We start from the raw sequence: 21,089 nt of genomic DNA, 5'->3' as shown, positions 1-21,089 counted from the left end.
GTCCAATCATTCTGGAAAATAAGTTAGATTACACTTTTTTAAAAAAGCAACTGCCTACTCCCTTTGACCCAGACTTTCCTAGGCTTTTACCCCAAGGAGATCAAAGGCAGAAAGCTCCCACCCTATAGACAGGTACCCCAAACAGCTCATCTTGTGACAGTCAAGAAAATCAATGTGCTCTTGGGGAATGGCTCACCAAAGTGTCATCTAGGAGCATAAGGGAACATTACTGGGCCCTAAGAAAAAACGAATATGAAGAATCAGCAAAGCACGAGAACATTTTATGTGAACACTGACTACCCTGCAAAAACAAAGAAGGAAAAGAGGCAACAGGACGCTGTGACTATGACGCCTGACGTGGATGCTCCACGTAACGTCAGACTCAATTTCTGTGAGCTTTGCTGAACTGCTTTTTTCCCCTTTCCCTTTTTTATTCTTTGTTAACAAAGAAGAGTTGCTGGATACATTTAGAAATGAACGAATATAAAATTCTCCACCTCTAAGACCTTCCACTAGAGTCCTTCAACCAGGCTGAAGCAGCCAGACACTCGGAGGCAAGGAGACGGGAGGCAGCATGTGCCGGGATAACTGAACCACCCCACATCCCCCCACTAGGACCATCATTGCCTTTCAGACCCTGATGAAGAAAGCCCAGGGCCCTGAGAATAGAAGTATCCCCTAACCCATCCACTTCCAGTCCAGCCCCTTTGCCATCAATGAGACGAGAAATCACTGTGGTAGAGCAGGCGGCCACCTCCCTCATCACCGCCAGTCACAACTGCTGGCCAACTGCCACCACCAGGCAAATGAGGAGCCCCAAAGCCCTCAGACACCACTGGTCCTGCTTCCAGCCCAGTCCTCCCAGCTATCACAGTCAGGATGTGGGAGAAGGCTCTGGCAGACAAGGGGCCAGGCATCCCCACCAACTGCCATGCACTGGGCAGGCACCCGGAGGAAAAGCCAGGAGGAAGCAGGTGCCAAGCAAGGCAAACCGGCACTTTAAATACAAACTCCCCTCAGATCCTGATGAGACAGCCCGGGACCTGCCCCCCAGCCATCACCCTGGAAAGCAGCTGCCCCTGGGGGTATGTACACTGGCACTGCTCCTGCAAGGACTGCAGCTCCTGAAGTCCCAGAGAAGAAGGTTCTTGTCACCAGACCTTAGTTCTGTCCAACGGTTCAACATCAGAAACAGCTAAGATCAGTGGGAATGACATGAAAGAAGAGGCCACACCATCAGCGTGGCCACTGTCCCAAGGACCCCGGGTCCTGCTGAAACCTTCTGTATGGATGGTTCGACCAACAGAATGTGAGCTCCTTGAGAGCTAGAACGGTCTGACTTTTTGATCTGCATACCCAGAGCCTTGTTTTTCAGTCGTGTTGAATTCTTTATGACCCCATCTGGGGTTTTCTTGGCAAAGATACTGGAGTGGTTTGCCATTTCCTTCTCCAGTGCATCCGACAGATGAGGAAACTGAGGCAAATGAGGTGAAGTGACTTGCCCAGGATCACCCAGCTATTAAGTGTCTGAGGCCTTAGTAAATGCTTAATAAATGCACATTCACTAATTCGTATCTCCCTCGGCATAGAGGTGGCCCTCCATGTCCAGATGTTAGGGAGTACAAGCTCTCTGTAGGTCCTTTCAGGTTGGAAAGCCCTGTGGGACTGCACTGAATCTGGAAAGGCGCCCAGTAGGTCAGATTCCAGATGACTCATTTTTTTTGGCTAATTCTCAAAAGTCCATTTACCAGGTTATGGAAGAGTTGCAGACTGTGTCTGCAAAAGATGTAATGACACCAATCCGAGTACAGAGAGCAAAAGTATTGAAGAGAAAGTGCACAGAAGGGCCATCCCAATCAATAACTCAGGCTTAGAAACAATGACCATGACTACCTCATACCTATTAGATTGTCTAATAAAACAGAAAAGGTAAATGACAAATGTAGGAGGGGATGTGGGAAAAATGAGACATTACTGCACTGCTGGAGGAGTTGTGAACTGATTCAACCATTCTGTGGAGCAATTTGGAATTATGCCCAAACGGCTATGAAACCATGCATACCCTTTGACCTAGCAATAACACTTCAAGGTCTATATCCCAAAAGAGATAAAAAGCAAAAAGGAAAAGGATCTATATGTACAAAAATATTTATAGCAGCTTTTTCTGTGATTAAAGAATTAGAAATCGAGGGGATGTCTATCAACTGGGGAATGGCTGAAATACTACTGTACTATAAGAAATGATGAGCAGGATGCTCTCAGAAAAAAAAAAAGAAAGGTGGGGAGGGAAGAAACAATGACCATGACTTTTCTTGTTAAGTATTTAAATGATACATGTACAAGGTGTCCCAAAAATCTTGGTGCAGCCTGAAGCTTTCATAGATCACTAGTATTAATAGCTTTGTGAATTCCTTTGGGAATTTCTCAATTTTGAGAATTTCCATAGCAAAAAAAAAAATTGTCTAGAAGCTAATAACTTACTATTAGCTATTAAAGGTTAAAACTGCATTGAGACTTTGGGGACATCCTGCACACAAACCACTTCATAAACTTTAAAGAATGACATACACGGCGGCTCCCACAGAAAGAATTAGTAAAAAGGCCTTACCTGTACAGCACTGTTTAGAAAGCAGCTGTTTTGTCCTGGTTCATTTAACAAGCCCTTGGTAGGGGCTAGCGATAACATACTTCCAGGCTGATAAACTTTTCCCAGGTTGCCCCCAGGTTTCCGTAAGAACTTGACCCAGGCCATGTTTTGGTCAACTGGTACGTGCGCAAGGTGAGCGACCTATTTCTTGACACTATCTCCAAAGATGAAATCGGCAAGGCCTTCAGCAGTCCACCGGTATTCCCAAGAGTCTAATCTGCCAGCTAGCCCAACATCCTTTTCCTTTGGAGTTTCCAAGTTAATGTCCTTCTTGATGCTGTAACTTTCACATCAAGGCAGTTTACCAATCTTCTTACAACGCCCATGAAATGCAGAGGTTCCAATAAATTAAAAAACAAAAACCAGGGCCTTAATCAGATGACAAGGCCTCACCACAAAAGCCAAGTGGATCCAGCTGGAGAGTAAAAAGGCATGTCTCGGAACAGGTCTTGGTAAAACACAACAACCTGCCTATCTTAATCAGGTCAAAAATGCATGCTATGACAACCCCTCGAATCCTGGCTCAACGTCACGCCTCTGGGCATCGATTTTGCTCATGTTTTCCTTTCGGGAAAGAAGAGTCTGTCTTTCACACATGAAATCATCCTCATCGAGGCCATGTTTTACATCGTTGGCAGTCAATCTGCAAGACAAGAAGCATAAAAACATTTACATACAAGTAAACATTAACCACTAGAAAATTCTATTTTACAGAGCAAAGCCTAACTGCAGAACTGAAAGAAGGAACCCCCCCTCCAAAAAAGCTAAAAGTGATATTTAGATGTTTCTGTAAAAATGAAAGTATACCCCATTTAAAACAGAAAAGTATTTCAGTGACAATCTTATTCTCTGTCTACTTCAAGCGTTCAGGGTTCAAATCATAGTTTCATTGGAAAAGACAATGTACATAAGAAGGTCATTTGTTAAGATTCCAGGTACTAGGGTCTCTGTCTATAGGTCTATAGCAATATTCCTATTCCACATAAATGCAAACACAGAATAATATTTCACATAATCTATTTTATGCTGTCCTTGCACACTGGCGCATAAATTGAGTTTTTCAGGAAGTCATCAAGACTGGACCTATTATTCATCGGTTTGGTAAAGAAACACCCTTTACCAAGGCCACTTGGCATTTTGTCTGCAATTTAGTCTTAGGTAGTTACCTAGAATCAGGCAGCTAGATGGCTCAGTGGATAGAGCACTAGGCCTGCAGTCAGGAAGACCTGAGATCACACTGGCCTCAGACCCTTAGTGGCTGTGTGACCCCGCGCAAGTCACTTAACCTCTGTTTGCCTCAGTTTCCTCACATGTAAAATAAGCTAAGAAGGAAATGGCAAACCACTCCAGTATCTTTGCCAAGAAAACCCTAAGGACAGTACTGGTATGCTATGGGCCACCGGGTCCTGGAGAGTTGGAAACGACTGACCAACGGTTACCTGGAGTACTAAAATCTCAAGCGATTTACCATGGGTGACCTGGCAAGCATGAAGCAGACGTGAAACTGAGCTAGACCATGTTCCAGGCCAGGGCACTACTCACTGCACTAAGCATATAAATCAAAACAATCCCAACGGCACTCAGGAAATGGGCAAAGACGACAAACAATAGAAAGGTCAACGGTAGAGGGACTGTGGGAATATGGGCACACGAAGGCATGGTTGGTGGAGCTGTGAGTTGGTCTAATCACAGTGGAAAGTAATCTGGAATTATGCCAAGAGGGTGACTAAAGTCTCCATACCCTAACCCAAAGTATTTTTAGCAGCACTTTCCTACGGTAGCAGAGAACCAAAAACGAGGTAGATGGCCCTCCACTGAGGAGCGGCTAAACAAGTTATGGCCCCCAGATACAATGAGCCGGTACTGTGCTGCAAGAGGCAATAAACAATTCATCACAGAGAACCACCAAAAGAAAGCTTGATAGGAAATGAGGCAAAATGAGGTAAGCATAACCGGAAAAGCAACGTAAAGAAGATAACCAGGGAATCAAAACTAAATGCTGAGAAATGCTAATGGCCATCCTTGGCCCAAGGAAGAGATATGAGAAGGGACTTTCACTGATTCTCCGCAAAGGCAGAGGACCAGGTGTGTGACGCACCAGCAGACTTTGGGGATGTTGGTTTATCCTGCTCAACTTTTTCTCTCTTTTTAAAAATTCTTTCTTATAAGAGATAGTAGGGGTGGGGTGGGGGGGAGGAATGGAGAAGAAATACAGTGGGAAATACGTAACATCAAATAGACGTCAATAAAAAATTATGGCTTAAAAAATGTCATGCATTCAATTCCAGCGTTCCTTCTTTCCAATCCACGTAATTTGGATCTACTGCCCAATCCAACCCTGGTGGCTGTCCCCACTAGCCCCTTCCTCATTTCTTTTCCTTACTCAAGGAGTGCTTCAGTCCTAGTCTTCTCTACCAATGTGGACCTTTATATTTGGGGACCTGAAGTGCCCTCAAACAACAGTTTCCCAGTGGGCACCAACTTCAGCTCCCATGATCCCTTGTTCTACCCCACTCTCCCAGAGTGATGTTCACATTTCTTATTCATCCTTCCACAGTAGTATTCCACCTGCACCCAATTCTGAAACTGCTCTGCCCACCACAGCCTCCCATCCTTCCATCTCTCCTTACACCTCGACCCCCCAAATCTAGTCTGTCTTCATCACAACCTTCCAATCAACACCAGCCCCTTTCCTGCTTTCCAAGGCTATGTACCAGCCTGGCTTGGGGCCGCACTTTCCTGCCTTCAAAACCTCGACTCTACAGTTAACCAGTTCAGTTTCACACACTGTCGACCATCCTGAAATCCTTTGCCTCCTTGGATTACCACTCGTCACTTGTTTCTTTCCAGGTCAAGCCTGGATCACCCAACCATCCTCCTACTTCCCTCCTATCACTCTACTAAATGCTTCGGGAGGAAATCATGCAGCCACACTAGCTATAAACATACGGGTCCATCGCACATTTCTACTGCGTGATCTCAATTCACACCTACTTGGCACATGCCAACCCTTTTACTCTTTCCTTACTGACAATCTTGCCCCCTCAGTCATTTGACAGGAGCTCCCTCTTCCCTATTCTAGTCTCAAAACCTCATTGTATCCTCTCCCACTCAATCCCCCTTTCCCCATCCTGACAAAGTGCCCTTTGTCCTCCCCCCACATGCCCTTGATCTCATGCAGCAGAGGGCACCCTTAATCATTCACTGCCCCACAGAATCTCCAACCTTTCCATATCTCCTGGTGCCTTCTCATCTGCCCTCAAACACGCCCAAGTTCTCCCCATCGACTGAAAACGGCTTCACTGAATTTTGGCACTCCCTCAAACTGTAGGCCCATCTTTCTCCTCCCTTTCTCAGTCAAGCTCCTGAAAACGTTGTCTACACTTGCTGCCTCTAGTCCTGTCTTCTGGCTCTCTCTTCAACCCTTTATAGCCAACTTTTTGGCCTCATCACTGAACTGAATTGCTTTCACCAAAAATTACCAAGTCCTAATCTAACCCTTCTAGACACAAAGACTCAGTTTCTCCACTGAGCTCAGTCCCAAATGACTAATCACCGCTTCCAATAGGATGCTGGATGTCCAGAAGACATCTCCAAACACAATTCATTATACAAGCTTCCCTCCAAAACTGTCCTCTTCCAAACTTTCTATTTCTTGTGAAGGTACCACCATCTTTCCCTTCTCCTAGATTAAATCTTTGGCATTATCCCTGACGTCTGCTCACCCCAATTTCCTATCATCTGCTGAATTCTGCTGTTTCTCTATCTCTTGAATTCAATCTCTTTTTTCTACCCAACAGCTTGGTAGAGCCTCTGTTCAGGCCTTCATCTCTTCTCCTCCAAATGATTTCAAGAGCCTCCTCCTAACTGGTCTGCCCACTATATCTCAAGCACTCCAGGGCCACACTTCTGTCCAAGGAATGTTCCTTAGGCACAGATCTAATTATGTTACACTCCCCTACTCAGTAAATTCCACTGACTTCCTATTACCTCCAAGATAAAGCATAACCTCTTCCTTTTAGCTTTTAAAGCCCTTCGCCATGGACCCAACCTCATTCCTGCACTCTGATCCCTTCTCTGTTCCTCCCACATACCACACCATCTCTGGTCTTCATGCCTTTGCACAGGCTGGCCGTCCCCCATGCCCCTTTCTTCTTTCAAGATGAAACTCAAACACCCTCTTCCATAGAAAACCTTTCTCGATTCCTCAGCTGCTACTGTCCTACCTCCCCCAAATTACCTAGTGTTCAACTACTTTGTATTTGTATTTATCTATTTTTAATTTATGCCATTTATCCTTCTAGATGAACTTGTTATCTCCCTCACTGAGCTGCAAACTGCTCTGAGTAGGAATTATTTCATTCTCTGTACTTGTTGCACTCCCGGTGCCTAGCAGAGGAGGCCCTTCACTAATGCTTGCTGACTGCTTGTCTCTACTGAATGTCCCCTGGGTATCTCAAATGCAGCATGTCCAAAAGACAACTCATTGTTTTCCCCCAGACCTTCCCTCTTCCAAACGTCTCCATTTCTGCCGAGAGCACCATGATCCTTCCAAGTCACTCAGATTCACAATGTCACAAGTCTTACTGGCCTCTTCCTCATCTCCCCCCCGTCCCTGACCTACAGCACATAGAGCGAGGGCCTGATGGTGTTGAGGCTATCTCTACAACGTCATCGGCCTTCTCTTCCTCTCTCACGTATAGCCACGGTCCTCCTAATTCAGGCACTCATGCCCTCTAGCCTGGACCCCTGCAATAGTTTTAGAATTGTCCTGCCTCAGTCCTCTGATTCATCCCACACAGCTGCAGAAGAGATAGTCCTAAAGCCCTGCATCTGACCACGTCACGCCCTGCTTGACAAGATCCAGGACCTCCACTTGCCACCTCCTGTTTGGCTTCCAAAGCCTTTTTCAATCTGACTCCAGCTTACCTTCAAGGTCTACCGTGAGCTGCCATCCGACAGTACTCGATGGTCCAGCCAAACTGGTCAGCTCCCTGTTGCTGACGTCAGCACTATCTCCCATCTCTGTTCGTCTGACCTGACTGGCCCCCGTATCTGGAAGGTACTCCTTTCACCACTTCCATCTTTAGAAACTGTAGCTTCCCTCAAAGTTCCGGAAAGATAAATGGATACATGACTTAGATACAAAAAGTCAAATCGTATACAAAAGAAAAAGGTGGAAACACTTTTCACAACTATGGATGAGGAAGAGTTACAACCAAAAAAAGGTACAGATAGGAAGATCAAATTAGGTTACATAAAACTGAAAAGCTTCTGCACAAACAAAACCAACACAATTAAAATTAAGAGAGAAACGTTTAGCTGGAGGAAAAAAAAACCACTTTGCACTAAGGTATATAAGAAAATGATTAAATTTATAAGAAGAGCCATACTCGACAATAAATGGTCAATGGATATGAACAGTCTTCAAAAACAGAAATACAAGTTATCAACAACCACATGGAATATTTGCACCAAATCATTTGCAATTGAAGAAATGTAAATTAAAGTAACTCTGAGGTTCCACCTCACACCAGTCTGATTGGCAGAGAATATACAAAAATATGAAAATAAGAGTTATTGAAAGGACCACTAAAAACCAGGCAAGCATCACCAGCACAATGCTGATGACACCGTGAACTGGTCCAGAGTCCGGGGATGTGGCCTCAAGGCTGCAGGTTGCCCACCCCTGATCCAGACACTCTGGAAAGAAATTTGAACTATTCCTCAAGTCACTAAACTGTGCACATCTTGGACCCAGCCTTTCCACTTGTGGGCATATTCCCCTGCAGAGATGAAAAGACAGAAGGAAAAGACCTATATGTAAAATAATAATAATTATTATCATCATCATAATCACTATAGTAGAGCTTTGTAGTGGACTAAGTGAGAACAGGTCAATGTATTATGGCTGTATATATGAATGTAATGTAATGTTATTGTGCCATAAGAAATGACCAAAGAGATGGCTTTAGAGAAGCCTAGGAAGACTTGTATGAACTGATGCAGAGGGAAGTCAACAGGACTAGGGGAATGAGTTACACTGCAACAACACAGTAAAAATGAACAAGTGTGAAAGGCTTTAACTACTCTGAGCAAAGCAATGACCAGCCGTGATTCCAGAGGAGCCCCGACTAAGAATGCTGCTCCCCTCCTTTCAGAGGGGATGGATAGGCTCATGATGCAGACTAAGACAGACATTCCCAGATATGGTCAATGTGAGAATGTGTTTTGCTTAACTCTGCATACTTGTTACAAGGGTTTTGTTTTTCTTTTTCTCCAGCGGGGGAGGAAAACTCTAGTGACAGAGTTCATGCTATTGTGGGTCACTGAATACTTTTCAAAAATGCATTGAAGAGACCGGAAGAAAGGGCAGAAGGAATCAAAGACAAGCCAGATATCTTTGAACGCTACATACTGAATTATAGACTTAAAATAAAACTTTAAAAGCTGTACATAACAGAAATTTACAGTTTTGTGTACAATACTATATTTACTTTATACATAGGAATACCCATTTAATCTGATATTTATTGTTTTTTTAAACTTTATTTATTTTTAGTTTTCAACATTCACTTCCACAAGATTTTGAGTTACAAATTTTCTTCCCAACTCATTCCTCCCCCCACCCCAAGATGGAACGCATTCTGAATACCCCTTCCCCTAATCTGCCCTCCCTTCTATCTCTCCACCCCTTCTCTTATCCCTTTCCCCTTCTATTTTCCTGTAGGGCAGGATAGATTTCTGTACCCCATTTCCTGTATTTCTTATTTCCCAGTTGCATGTGAAAACGATTTTTTTTAACATGTGTTTTTAAAACTTTGGGTTCCAAATTTTCTCCCTTCCTCCCTCCTCACCCACCCTCATTGAAAAGGCAAACAACTCGATACAGGTTACACATGTGTAGTTATGCAAAACACTTCCATAGTAGTCATGTTGTGAAAAACTAACTATATTTTCCTTCATCCTATTCTGCCCCATTTATTCTATTCTCTCTTTTGACCGTGTCTCTCCTTAAAAGTGTTTGCTTCTGATTACCCCCTCCGCCAAACTGCCCTCTCCTCTATCATCCCCCTGTTCTCTTGTCCCCTTCCCCTCCTATTTTCCTGTAGGGTAAGATAGATTTCCATACCCAATTAAGTGAGTATGTTATTCCCTCCTTAAGCCAAATCCTATGAGAAAAATAATCTGATATTTATTAAGGTCATAATTTTTTTTTAATTAAGTTCAGGGACAGTTCCAACAGCTCCTCCAAGATGTAAATCCTCCTGCCTCACAGCTCAATGCCCCCTTGCCATTGTACAAGGTAGAAATGACTTTGCTTCTAATTCACATTTAATTTCCTGTCGGTGGACCATCTCCAGTCCTAGATGGCTCCAGAGGAAGAAGTGAGGCTGGTGACTTTGCTCAGCCCTCCCTCACTTAAATCCAATTCCCTTGCACATTATGGCATCACCTTCCTGATGTCATGGTCCTCTTCAAGAACGAAGGACAAAAACCAAAACTTTCCTGTTGACACATTTTTCCCCAAACTGTTTGGCTTATGTCTTGGGTTTCCAGTTCCTCTAACATTCCATTAAGTACCTAATAAAATAGGTACTTAATAAATGCTTCTGAATGAACTATGTAAAAGGAAAAATCTTCCGAGTTTATTCACTCAAGTCTCTTGACAACCAGATTAAAATTTTTAAAATTTCTTTTAAAAATTACCTAATAATATGATCATTTGATATTTATACACGAAACAAAAAGCCAAACATGGCAGAGGTGCCCTGGTATTTGGCGGTACCTGTGGACTCCTGAAAGATCTGTGTAAATCAAATTTTAGTTAAGTTCAGTAACATTTTAAGTGTGTTAGATGAGTTCATTACATTTTTTTAAGCAATCAAGGTTAAGTGACTTGCCCAGGGTCACACAGCTAGTAGGTGTGTGAGGCCAGATTTGAACTCAGGTCCTCCTGACTGGAGGGCCAGTCCTTTATCCACTGTGTGACCTAGCTACCCCTCACTACATTTTTAAACAAAGCCTAAAGAACATTATAGTGTCCTTTTGCAAATCACAAAATCCCTAACATGAGTATCAACCTGGTCATTTTTCTGTTTTCTAAGTTTCGATTATTTTGTCTAGGATTTTTTAAAGCACACAAGTAGTTACTTGTTTAGAATTTCTCCCTTGTCCTCCTCCCTCCACCCCCCCCCCCCCCCCCACTTCCACATTCAGGAGCAATTTAACCAATAATCTGTCACAAGTCTGATATTCCGGGACAAATCCCGACATCATCCAAGCTGGAGCGGATATCGACAAGGCATTCACGACACTTTTTTTTTCTTGAACCCTTTTCCTCCCAGTATCAACCTAAAAATAAAGCATTAACATTTTAAAAGATGAATTCCCCAGAAATTTTTATACACTTTCCTTTCTGTTTGCTGATTACTGGTGATAACAGCACTGCCCCAGCAGAAGTAAAACCAGGGGTAACTGAGGCCTCCATCATCTTTTCTGCTTACAAAAGGTGAAGGCACTGAATTAAAAGCCAACAGCTGCCTGCTGAAAACAATGCTTGGCTGAATTTATTCTTTAGTAAATCAGACTATTGGGTCATCTCTTTATCCTTTAAGGCTGAAAGGAGATTTCAAAACAGTAACACTTTTCATACTAATAAGACTAACTTCTCCTGATACTGGTAACGCAATGAGGTTTGTCTTCCTTAACATTACCTTCCTACAGCTAATTTGGTTCCATTATAAGAAAAATGTACTGCATGTATTGCTATGAAAGAACAGTGACTGGAGTAAAAGGCCCGAGGTTCCAAACCCCTCCGACACTAGCTCTGTGACCTTAGGTAAGTCACTTAACCTATCTCGGCCTCAATTTCCTAATCTGTCAAAAAGGAGGTGACTGTGCTATGGCCTCTGAGGTCCCTTCTCCTTCTCAACCAGTGATTCTATGGACAGGTAGTACTGGTTAAATCCTTCCAAAAAAAAAAAAATACCATTACAATGAACATCTCAGTATAACAAAGAGCTTCCAAACCTCACCCTTTCAGTATAAGCAATATCTGACACAATAAAACTCCAAGAGAAAAAAACACCAACCATAAACGCCACGTTACTGACTGCTGTAATGGAGCCTGACTATCGAAGCACAGAGACAGACCTCCATTCAAACGATCAGATATCCAGTGCCCAAAGAGCCCTCCAAAACTGTCTACTGGTCCAAGCCCTTCATTTTACAGATGAGGAAAGTGAGGCCCAGAGAACTAAAATAATTTGCCCAAGGTCATACAGGCAACATCAGAGGGGGATCTGAACCCGCGTCCTCTGACTAGGACCACTAGCCTTTCCACTGTACCTACCATTCTCACTGTATATGGGATGATAAATGAAAACTTTTTCAATCATGCTGTCACCAACAGGATGAAATTATTCAATAGTGTTATACAGGATAAAACTAAAACTATAAATAAAAACATTACGATGAAATTTCTCTTTCACATTAACAAACAATTTGGCACTTGGAGAAAATCTTAAGATTTCCCCAGGTTAACATTTGCTTGGCAATTTATTAGTGAAAACAGTAAAATTTCATATTAAGGTCAAACAAAGCAACTTTGGTTCCTTCTTAATCCTTTAGAAATTAAATTAAGATGATGTAGGATTAACGTTTTTGCTACATGTGTGAATATCTCTAACCAACAGAAACACCAGACAATAAAAAACCCACATGCTTAGACTGACCAAAGTGTAGGGGAAAGGCACCATCCTCCAGAAGGCAGCCTCACTCTCCAAGCTGAGGGCTTGTCTTCCATTCCCCTTGTCGCTGGCATCCCGGAGGTTTCCACTGTCCTCAGAGGAAGGCAGCAGACAAAACAGGCCCCAGTCAAGCCAAGGCTTCGACTTGCAACAATATATTTTTAGACAAGTCTTTAAGAATGTGTCCCCTCTCCAAGCTGGGATGGATGGCCAATATTTCTCTTTAGGGGAGGCATTTTTAGTAAGAACAGTATTACGACACTTCAGTTCACAAGTCTCTGAATTGACATGAACCCTGGGGCTGAGGCAACTTCCAGAGTCTTCAGCGTTACCCCAGTGGTGGGAGGGCAGAGATGGTTGGCACAGGGCAGGCTCCCACAGGCCTCCTACTCTCAAATGTGGGCCAGGACAAACCCAGCCTAGGTGAAAGCCAAATGCCGAGATCTGCATAGAGTGGTGAATGTGGTGAAGAGCCACCAAGCCTCCGCACCACCAGCATGAAACCTACATTATCGGGCCATCACTAGAGTAAAACCTTTATTGTGTAAAATCAGTTCATGTTCATATGTATCTGTTTCAAGGAATCTACTCCCCTTCTACCAGAAACCCTAATCTGGCTGGGATGTCAGTTCCTCAATGCAAAACAATAAAAGTCTTGTTAATAATTTACTCAAGAAAAACCACTGTGACTCTTTAAAGAAACAAAGAAGAAAGGTTAACTATTACAATCCAGATGATCACTACTCTCACTGGTGAAAATAAGCAGTTTCTTTTCTTGATATACAAACTTCCACAACTGTGGCCCATCTAAGAAAATGCCCATTTATAAAAACCTTAACTTCAGAAAAAGGCAGCTCAGGAAGAGCATCTTGATCAAAGGATTCACGACAGCAGTCATTAAAGCGCAAAATCACATACTTCAAATTCTAGGAAAACACCAATACCTGAATGTACTTCATCCCATTCCTGCCCAGCTTGTCTTCTCACTCGGTGCTCGAAGGACTGGAGAAAGAATTTAAGTTAAATTTTCTTTTATTTTCAGATTCTCTCCCTTCTACTTTCCCCATACTCCACTGGAGAAGCAGCTGTACCTTTTCCATTTTTTGAACTGTATTTAATTTCTGAAATTCTTGACAAGCAGAGTGAAGATTATAAATATTGCAAATGAATAAACAATATCAACCATTTAATAAGTGATTAAAAAGAGTACACATAACCCTATGCCAACTAAGAAACCTAGCAGTCAACACCCCCCCCCCAAAAAAATTAATCTGGGTGATCATTCTCTCTCTCTCTCTCTCTCTCTCTCACACACACACACACACACACACACACACAATTACTGTAGAGAACTAGCAAACAACCTAAGAACTCTCAAGAAGGCAGCAGGGGTGAAACACTGCAAAAACAGGAAAAACATCTTCAGTGCATGCATGCATGCTTGCAGCCAGCTCACATGACCTAAGTCTTTTCTTCTCCAAGTTAAAGAGCCTCAGTTCCTTCGACATAAGGAATGAATGAATTACAAACTCATACCAATGTCCTTCCAAAAACGTGGTGCCCCAACGGTCCTGATGTGCTCTGGCCAGAGCAGATACAACACGACTCTCACCTTGTTTTCTCTCCTCCCAACTCCCCCAGTTCTTTGGACCCTCCTGCCCTGAAATCTCAAAGTCATCTGAAGAGCAGTCGAATACTTCTCTCATTCTCTTTATCCCCAATGGAGCTTAAAAGAAATCCAGCTTTTTGGTGCCTTTCATCTTTCCTGGCCAAGCTCAGGTCAGTCAGAGATTCAGCTCCGATAGGATTCTGAAAGAATCGGGGCGTGCATTTCTTATTGTTCTGCTATTACCTGAACTTACTTCTAGCAGTCAATTCCTGCTCGGTTACTAAGGACGGGTCTCAGAATAGAACTTCCCCTCTTGGAGGCAAATTAGAAAGGGGGGAAGGCAAAAGAGAGAGAGAGATGAGGAGGAGAGAGAGGAGAGGGAATGAATGTCCCACAGGTGGCCAGCCAATTCATTTCCCCTTTCTTGACCCGCTCGTGCTGGAGTCAGGCTAGTGGCCGTTCCCCAGACCACCTGTTTTCTCTCTGCCTAGGTGGTCTGTAGTCTATTTCAGTAACAATCCTGCTTCCATTTCTCCAGCCACAGTTGCTCATCCAAACACTCTCCACCAAGCCAACTAACCAGCCTCCTTTTTAAGCTTCCTCCCTTGGAATCTTCACACACAAAGCTGCTCTTTACCATTCCACCCTCTGCTCCAGCCCCTCCCCAAACCTAGCTGGGTTTTCTGATAAGGTGGGCCAGCATGCTTTAATGTCCCCATTGTACACCTGGAGGACCCCAGTCTAGCCCCACACCCAGGTACATATTATGTCTCTAAGAAATGTTCCTATTATCGAAATTCTCAGTTTAAAAGAACTTGGCCTCCATAGTCAATGTGAACCCAGGGAGATGAGGGATAGGGAGGGTTATGTTTCCTGAGCATTTGACTGGATGCACTTAGATTTACAGAGGATCTGCCTTGTAAAAAATCTCTGATGCTAAAATAACAATTTGCCATCAAAAGCATATTATTTTAGAATTCTAAAAAGTAACCTAAGGATACCCACGAAGACCCAGAAAATACTGTTTACTTCTAATGTCTATTAATTATGTAAATACACAAGAAAATGCTATTTTCTAAAAATGTAATATGCCAGATCTAGACCAAAAATACATACACACACACCCCCCTACCCCCCCCCCCCCCCACACACATGCCCCAGCACAAATAAGTCAATAATGACAGAATTATGAAACTGTGCCTCACCACAATCAGACCAAGCCTGATGTTCAAAGTCCTGTTATAGACAAGATACAACTCTAAGAATCCCGGGACTCCAATCAAGAGGAGGAGGGACCTGGATGGGCAGGGCCCAGGCCCAGCACAAGAGTCACACAAACACCACAATGCCAGGTGTTACCTCACACCAGACTACAGGATGCTTAATGCTGTAAACTAAATGACTTTTGTTAACCACCGAGGCAGATCCTTGCCGCAGAAACACCTCACAGGCAACTCCCCCTAAGCATGAGACCAGTTCAGTATTTCAGTAACTGCACCTCTTTAAATGGAGCTTAAGAAACTGCTTTACATTACATCTAGCTTGGAAGTAAAAACTTTTAGTAAAGTTAATTATTGCCCAAAACTGATCACAAATTATTTCAGCAAGACCACATATGCAACAAATGAACTGAGCTGTTTACATTCCCATAAAATAAATCAGCTCAAATTTTAATTTTCTTTCATCTTCTTGGGGTTTTTTGCTATAAAATTTGCATACCATCTGGTCCTTGAGATTTTACTCCAGAATATCACACAAAACTAAAATACATATTTACCTGTAAGATTTGATGTCAATTATGCCAACTAATTTTATAAACTATAATACCTCAGATGATTTTTTAAATGAAATAAATTCTTTTGAAGAGAGCACTTTTGAAATGCTTATCACTAGAAAATAGTCTTACCTAAATCAGACTTATATGTCAAGCTGAAGAACAGACTTTGGGGGCTGAGAAGGAAAAGTCCTAAAGGCAACTCTTTTACTAAAGAAAAACCAATTCACTTGAGAGAGCACTTACTAACAAAGTAAGTACATTTAATTCGACAAGTCTGTGCCAGCTCTGTGCAAGGCCCAAGGCCCAATGGGAAAAGCCCCCATTCTCCAGGAGCATAAATGTAACTGGGCAAAGGGAGAACTTGTAGTCACTCAGATAAGGAGAGAGAAGATACAAGGAGAAGGTGGAGATGAGTACCAGCTAAGGAGGAGGGCCAGGACAGTCCTACGAGGAGGCAGCACCGACCTCGCCAGCAGATAAGACTCAGCTGAGGCCCAGGTGAGACGACGGTGCTTTCTAGGCCTGGGGGGGCAGGTCTGCCAGGCTGAAGGCAGAAGAGAGCGTGGCAGCCAGCGTGCTTGGAGCCCAGACAGGTGATAAAGTCAAAGAATGTCAAAGAAGCTGGAGAGGGCTGCCAGAGCCAGGCTGGGAAGGACCTCCAATGCCAAGCTAGGAAGGGCCTCCAATGCCAAGCCAAGGCCTGTTTTATCCTAAAGGCAAGGGAAGAGGCCACCAAAAGTTCATCGCTGGGGAAAGGACGCGATCAGATATTTAGGAAGACTGCTCCCAGAACTGAGTGGGGAATGAATTAAAGAAAGGAGAGGCTAATATCAGAGGAAATCAATTAGGAGGCTACTGGAATAGTCCAGACAAGAAGCAGTGATGGCCTCTGGGAGAGACTAGAAAAAGGGCTCATGGGCCCAAGTCATTTCAAGACTAACCAATATTCAGGGCAGCAAGGTGGCTCAGTGGATACAGCACTGGCCCTGGAGTCAGGAGGACCGAGTTCCAATCTGGTCTCAGACACGTAATACTTTCTAGCTGTGTGACTCTATCGTCAATTTGGTGAATAAAGTATTTTGTCTACAACTGACTGAAATAAATCAAATCTATCCCCCCCAACACACACACACACACACACACACACACACACACACACAGTGTTTATTTAAAATGGTCTAATTATAAGTTTGTGATTCAAGGTAAATAGTGCATCTTTTTTCAAAGTTTTTTTTAAACACGGACATTTATCTGCCTAATCACTATCATCTGAAGAAAAACATTTGAAAAAGATGGAAAATAAGATGAATGGATTTAGTTAAAAATGGATTTGAGTTTTATACGCTTAAATGACAAAATACTCCACAGTGTGGCGGTGTTGCTGTAAGGAGGTACACGCACCCCAAGGAAGACAAGGCCGAAAGACAGGTCCCACATACACCAAAGCTCCATCGCAACACTTCTGGTGGCAGCAATGAAATGAAGAGACTAGAAATGTCCAATGATTGGGGAATGGTGGAACAACAGAAGTATTAATTGTACCTCAGGAAAAGATGAATAGGAACAGTTCATAACTGAGGCAGCTGAGTGGGTAAAGACAGTGGCGGACTTCAACTCAGAAAGACCTGGGTTCAAATCCAGCCTCAGACATTTACTTAACTGTGTGCTCCCGGACAAGTCTGGAAGGTAATGGCTCTTAGCCTCAGTTTCCACATCCTGCAAAATGAAGATAAGAGCACCTCCTTCCCAGGTATGTTGTGAGGATCAAAGGAGATAATGCAGATCAAGCGCTGTGCAAATCCTGGTGAGCTAAAGAAATGCAAACTCTAAATACTGAGAAGCATGATGACTTAGATGAACCAGCAGGTGACCCTGGAAAGCAATCTGCACATATGAAGAAGGGAGAACCAGATCTGGCAGTTCACCAGTATAAGAAACTTCCAGTGTTGGTCACTCTCTCTACCAACACATGTATGTTAGCATCTGCCTGGAGCACTCAAAGGTGGTGCTGGTGAAGGAGGAGGAGGAGAAGTAGAAATAATTGTTGTAGTAGTAGTAGTAGAAGCAGCAGCAGCAGCAGCAGCAGTAGTAGTAGAAATAGTAGTAGTAGAAGTAGTAGTAAGTAGTGGTAGAAGTAGCAGTAGTAGATGAAGTAGTAGTAGTAGAAATAGTAGTAGTAGTAGTAGCAGAAGTAGTAGTAGTAGTAGTAGAAGTAGTAGTAGTAGTAGTAGTAGTAGTAGTAGTAGTAGTAGTAGTAGTAGTAGGGCAGCTAGGTGGCACAGTTGATAGAGCACCGACCCTGAAGTCAGGAGGACCTGAGTTCAAATCCAGCCTCAGACCAAACGCTTGACACTAACTAGCTGTGTGACCCTGGGCAAGTCACTTAACCCCAACTGCCTTAAAAAAAAGTAGTATTAGTAGAAGTAGTAGTACTACTACTACTATTAGTAATAATTTATCACAATAGTACTATAATTATTTCTATAGTGCTTACTAGGTGTCACCTCATTTAATCCTCACAACAACCCTGTGAGGGAGGTCTTGTTATCCCCATTTTACAGCTGAGGAACCTGAGGCAAAAACTTGCCCACGATCACAGAGCTAGTAAGTGTCTCAGAACTGGTGGGGAAGTGGACAGGGCCCAGCCCAGAGTCAGGAAAATTCCTCTTCCTGAGTTCAAATCCAACCTCAGACACTTCCTAGCTGTATGACCCTGAGCATGTCACATCACTCTGTTTGCCTCAGTTTCCTCAGCTGTAAAATGAGCTGGAGGAGTAAATGGCAAACCATTCCAGTATCTTTGCCAAGAAGACCCCAAATGGGGTCACAGAGGGTCGGACACGACATAAAGCACTGAATAACCACCTCCTGACTCCAAGCCCCGAGCTCAACCTGCCTCAAGTGACTTGCCCAAGGTCACACTGCCAGCGTGGGTCAGAGAAAGGACTCTGGCAGGTCTGCCCAGATTTCTATCCACTCCCACTCGGTGTCTTGAAAAGAAACTATAACCACAACTGAACGTGGAGTGCTTCCAATATCCAGAGCGTGGCCCTGGGGGAGAAGGGAGCAGGGAGAAGGCAGCACTTCCCACCCTCCAAGGGTTGTGGAAAGCCGCAGAGAACAAAGCGTGGCGCCCAGCTGCCTCCAGGTCACTTTGGCTGAACTGCTCGTCCCTTTTAAAACTTTCTGGCACGGTTTGTGGTGGAGGGCTGGGCAGCAGCCTGTGCCCAGGGCCGGCCCCCATCTCTCTGCCAGGGTTAGCACTCTGCTGACCACAGCCCTGGGGAGCCACTGGTCCCGATCCCCCCGATCCTTTCCCAGGGGTCCGGGGAATGGCTAGTGGATGGAAGGCGGCGCTGAGCCCCTTGAGGAGGGGCTGCCCGGCGCTGGATGCTCTGCGCGGGGAGACGTCCGATCCTGTGCTTGCAGCGCTCCGCCAGGTCCAGGAGCGCCCCGCTCCCGGATGTCTGCGGGTCACGACCGGTCACGGGTCGGTCACCTCCTTCTCTCAGACCCCTCGAGGGTCCCGGGGGGGGGGGGGCCGGGGCCCGGGCCCCCGCCCGGGCCCGGGGGGGGCCCCCCCCCCGCCCCCCCCCCCCCGGGGGGGGGGGGGGGGGGGGGGACAGGTGCCTGGCCCTCGGCCGGGCTCGGGCCGGGTCCCACTCGCGGCCCCGCGGCCGCAGCGAGCGCCCCACACGCTGGGGACGATGCCCCTCGCCCGCCCCAAACACTCGGACTCTGCGGACCCGGGGCCTCCCACCGTCCGGCCTCGATAGCCCTGCTCGGCCGGGCCCCTTCGCCCCTTCTCGGTCTGGAGGACCGGCTTCTCCCGCCCCGCGGCCCGCCCATCTCCCGCCTCCGGGTGTTTGCCCGGCGGCCCCCCGCCAGGAGCGCCCTCCGCCTCGGCGTCCCCGAGACCGCCAGCTCCCATCCCGCCCGGCAAGACGCCCTCCCGCCGGCCCCCCCCCGGGGGGGCGGGGGTCTCCCCGCTGCCCCCCGCCCCCCGACGCACACAGCCGGCGCCTAAGTAGTGCCCGCGGCCGTCAGGCCCCGCAGACCCCGCAAACTCGGCCCCCGGCCCGCGCCGCTCCCCGGGAGCTCACCTCGCCGCCGCAGGGGCCCCGCCCCGGGCATTGCCCGCCGCCTCCGCCGCCGTGTCCGGAGCATGCGCGCAGCCTCCTCGTCCCCGGGCTCGAGACAGCACGGACTGGGAGCGCGGACACCTGCGCGGCCCAGACCCCGCGTGCCGGGCCCCGCCCCCGCCGCCGCCGAGCCCCGCCCCCGCCGCCGCCCGGCCCTGCCCCCAGCCAGCGGCCGCCCGGCCGCACCTGCGCAGCCGCGCAGAAGATCTCGCGAGACCACGGCCGCGCGAGCCTGGGGCGGAGCCGTCCGGAAGGCGGTGGGAGGGGAGGGGGAAGGTGCGCCGTCGCGTGGTGGGGGTGTGGCCTCCTCCGCCGCGCCGCGCCGCGCCGCGCCGCGCCGCGTCCCAGCTAGCTCTCGGAGGCTGGGCCCCCCGGGGCTCTGGGCGCGCGCGCACGCGCAGGGTCACGAGACGATGCCCTCGAGGTCCCTCCAGCCTCCCGCTTCCCCCTGCGTGCTCCCGCAGGTCTTCCCCCCCCCCCCCCCCCCGCCCCCGCCCCCCGCCGTGAGGGCTCGGGGGCGGCAGCTCAGAGACCCCCACAGGTCTGTGCAGACCTGGCCGCGGCCGGTCCAGGAAGGGAAAGGGGGCCTGTACTAGTGGGCGTTTAACGATCGGCTCCACACTCCCGCTTTCTTCGGCACGGTTCACATTTCTTCCTCCCTCACTTAGTCCAGACCAACAAGAATACACTAAGTCCAGCCTCGGGCCGAAACATTTAACAACCAGCTCTCCGGGCTCCAATCCTGGAGCCTGGAAAGGCGGTAGCCGGGCCGTCCGTTTCTCGGCGTGGCTCATACGTTTGGGGAAAGCTGGGCACCTTTTTTTGCCTCCAGGTGGTGGGGGCACAAAGCGCTGGAGAGAGAGATACTATTGTACCCATTTCACAGGAGAAGAAACAGAGGCAGGGTAACAATAGCTTCAAGAGTAACACTGTATCAACGACTAACAATAACTTTAAGGTTTGCAAAGCTATTTACCTGTGTTGGCTGCCTGATGGTCACCCAGCCCGAAGCTTTAAGGCAATGACAATTATCATAATACAGCATTTATGGAACCCGTTAAAGGTTTGCAAAGCATTTTACATACATTCGAGTATTAGCTGCTTTGATTGGAACTCAGGTCTGCCAGTTTCTAAGTCCAGCATGGAACTGCCCAGGTCTGCC

At 46.2% G+C, this 21,089-nt stretch overlaps 1 protein-coding gene across 6 annotated transcripts in view; it reads right to left on the bottom strand.

Annotated features, from left to right (window-relative positions):
* USP53 (ubiquitin specific peptidase 53) overlaps positions 1 to 19,928 on the bottom strand; it is a 68,379-nt gene extending 48,451 nt beyond the window's left edge. Inside the window, exons 1-3 of one of the 6 annotated variants that reach the window (XM_027853687.1) lie at positions 19,889 to 19,906; positions 7,577 to 7,751; positions 2,609 to 3,290 (exon numbers count right to left, since the gene is read on the bottom strand). In XM_027853687.1, the coding sequence (XP_027709488.1) occupies positions 2,609 to 2,752 (144 nt within the window). In that variant the 5' untranslated portion in view covers positions 2,753 to 3,290; positions 7,577 to 7,751; positions 19,889 to 19,906. Of the gene's footprint in view, positions 1 to 2,608; positions 3,291 to 7,576; positions 7,791 to 12,384; positions 12,765 to 13,343; positions 13,573 to 19,888 lie in introns of those variants that run through there. The other 5 variants (XM_027853688.1, XM_027853685.1, XM_027853690.1 and 2 more) reach the window with 5 other exon arrangements.
* Between the last annotated feature and the right edge of the window lie 1,161 nt (positions 19,929 to 21,089).

Source organism: Vombatus ursinus, unplaced genomic scaffold, assembly GCF_900497805.2.
Source record: "Vombatus ursinus unplaced genomic scaffold, bare-nosed wombat genome assembly UNPS02010193.1, whole genome shotgun sequence".
Classification (NCBI taxonomy): Eukaryota; Metazoa; Chordata; class Mammalia; order Diprotodontia; family Vombatidae; genus Vombatus; species Vombatus ursinus.
This window is presented reverse-complemented; position numbering and strand designations above follow the sequence as displayed.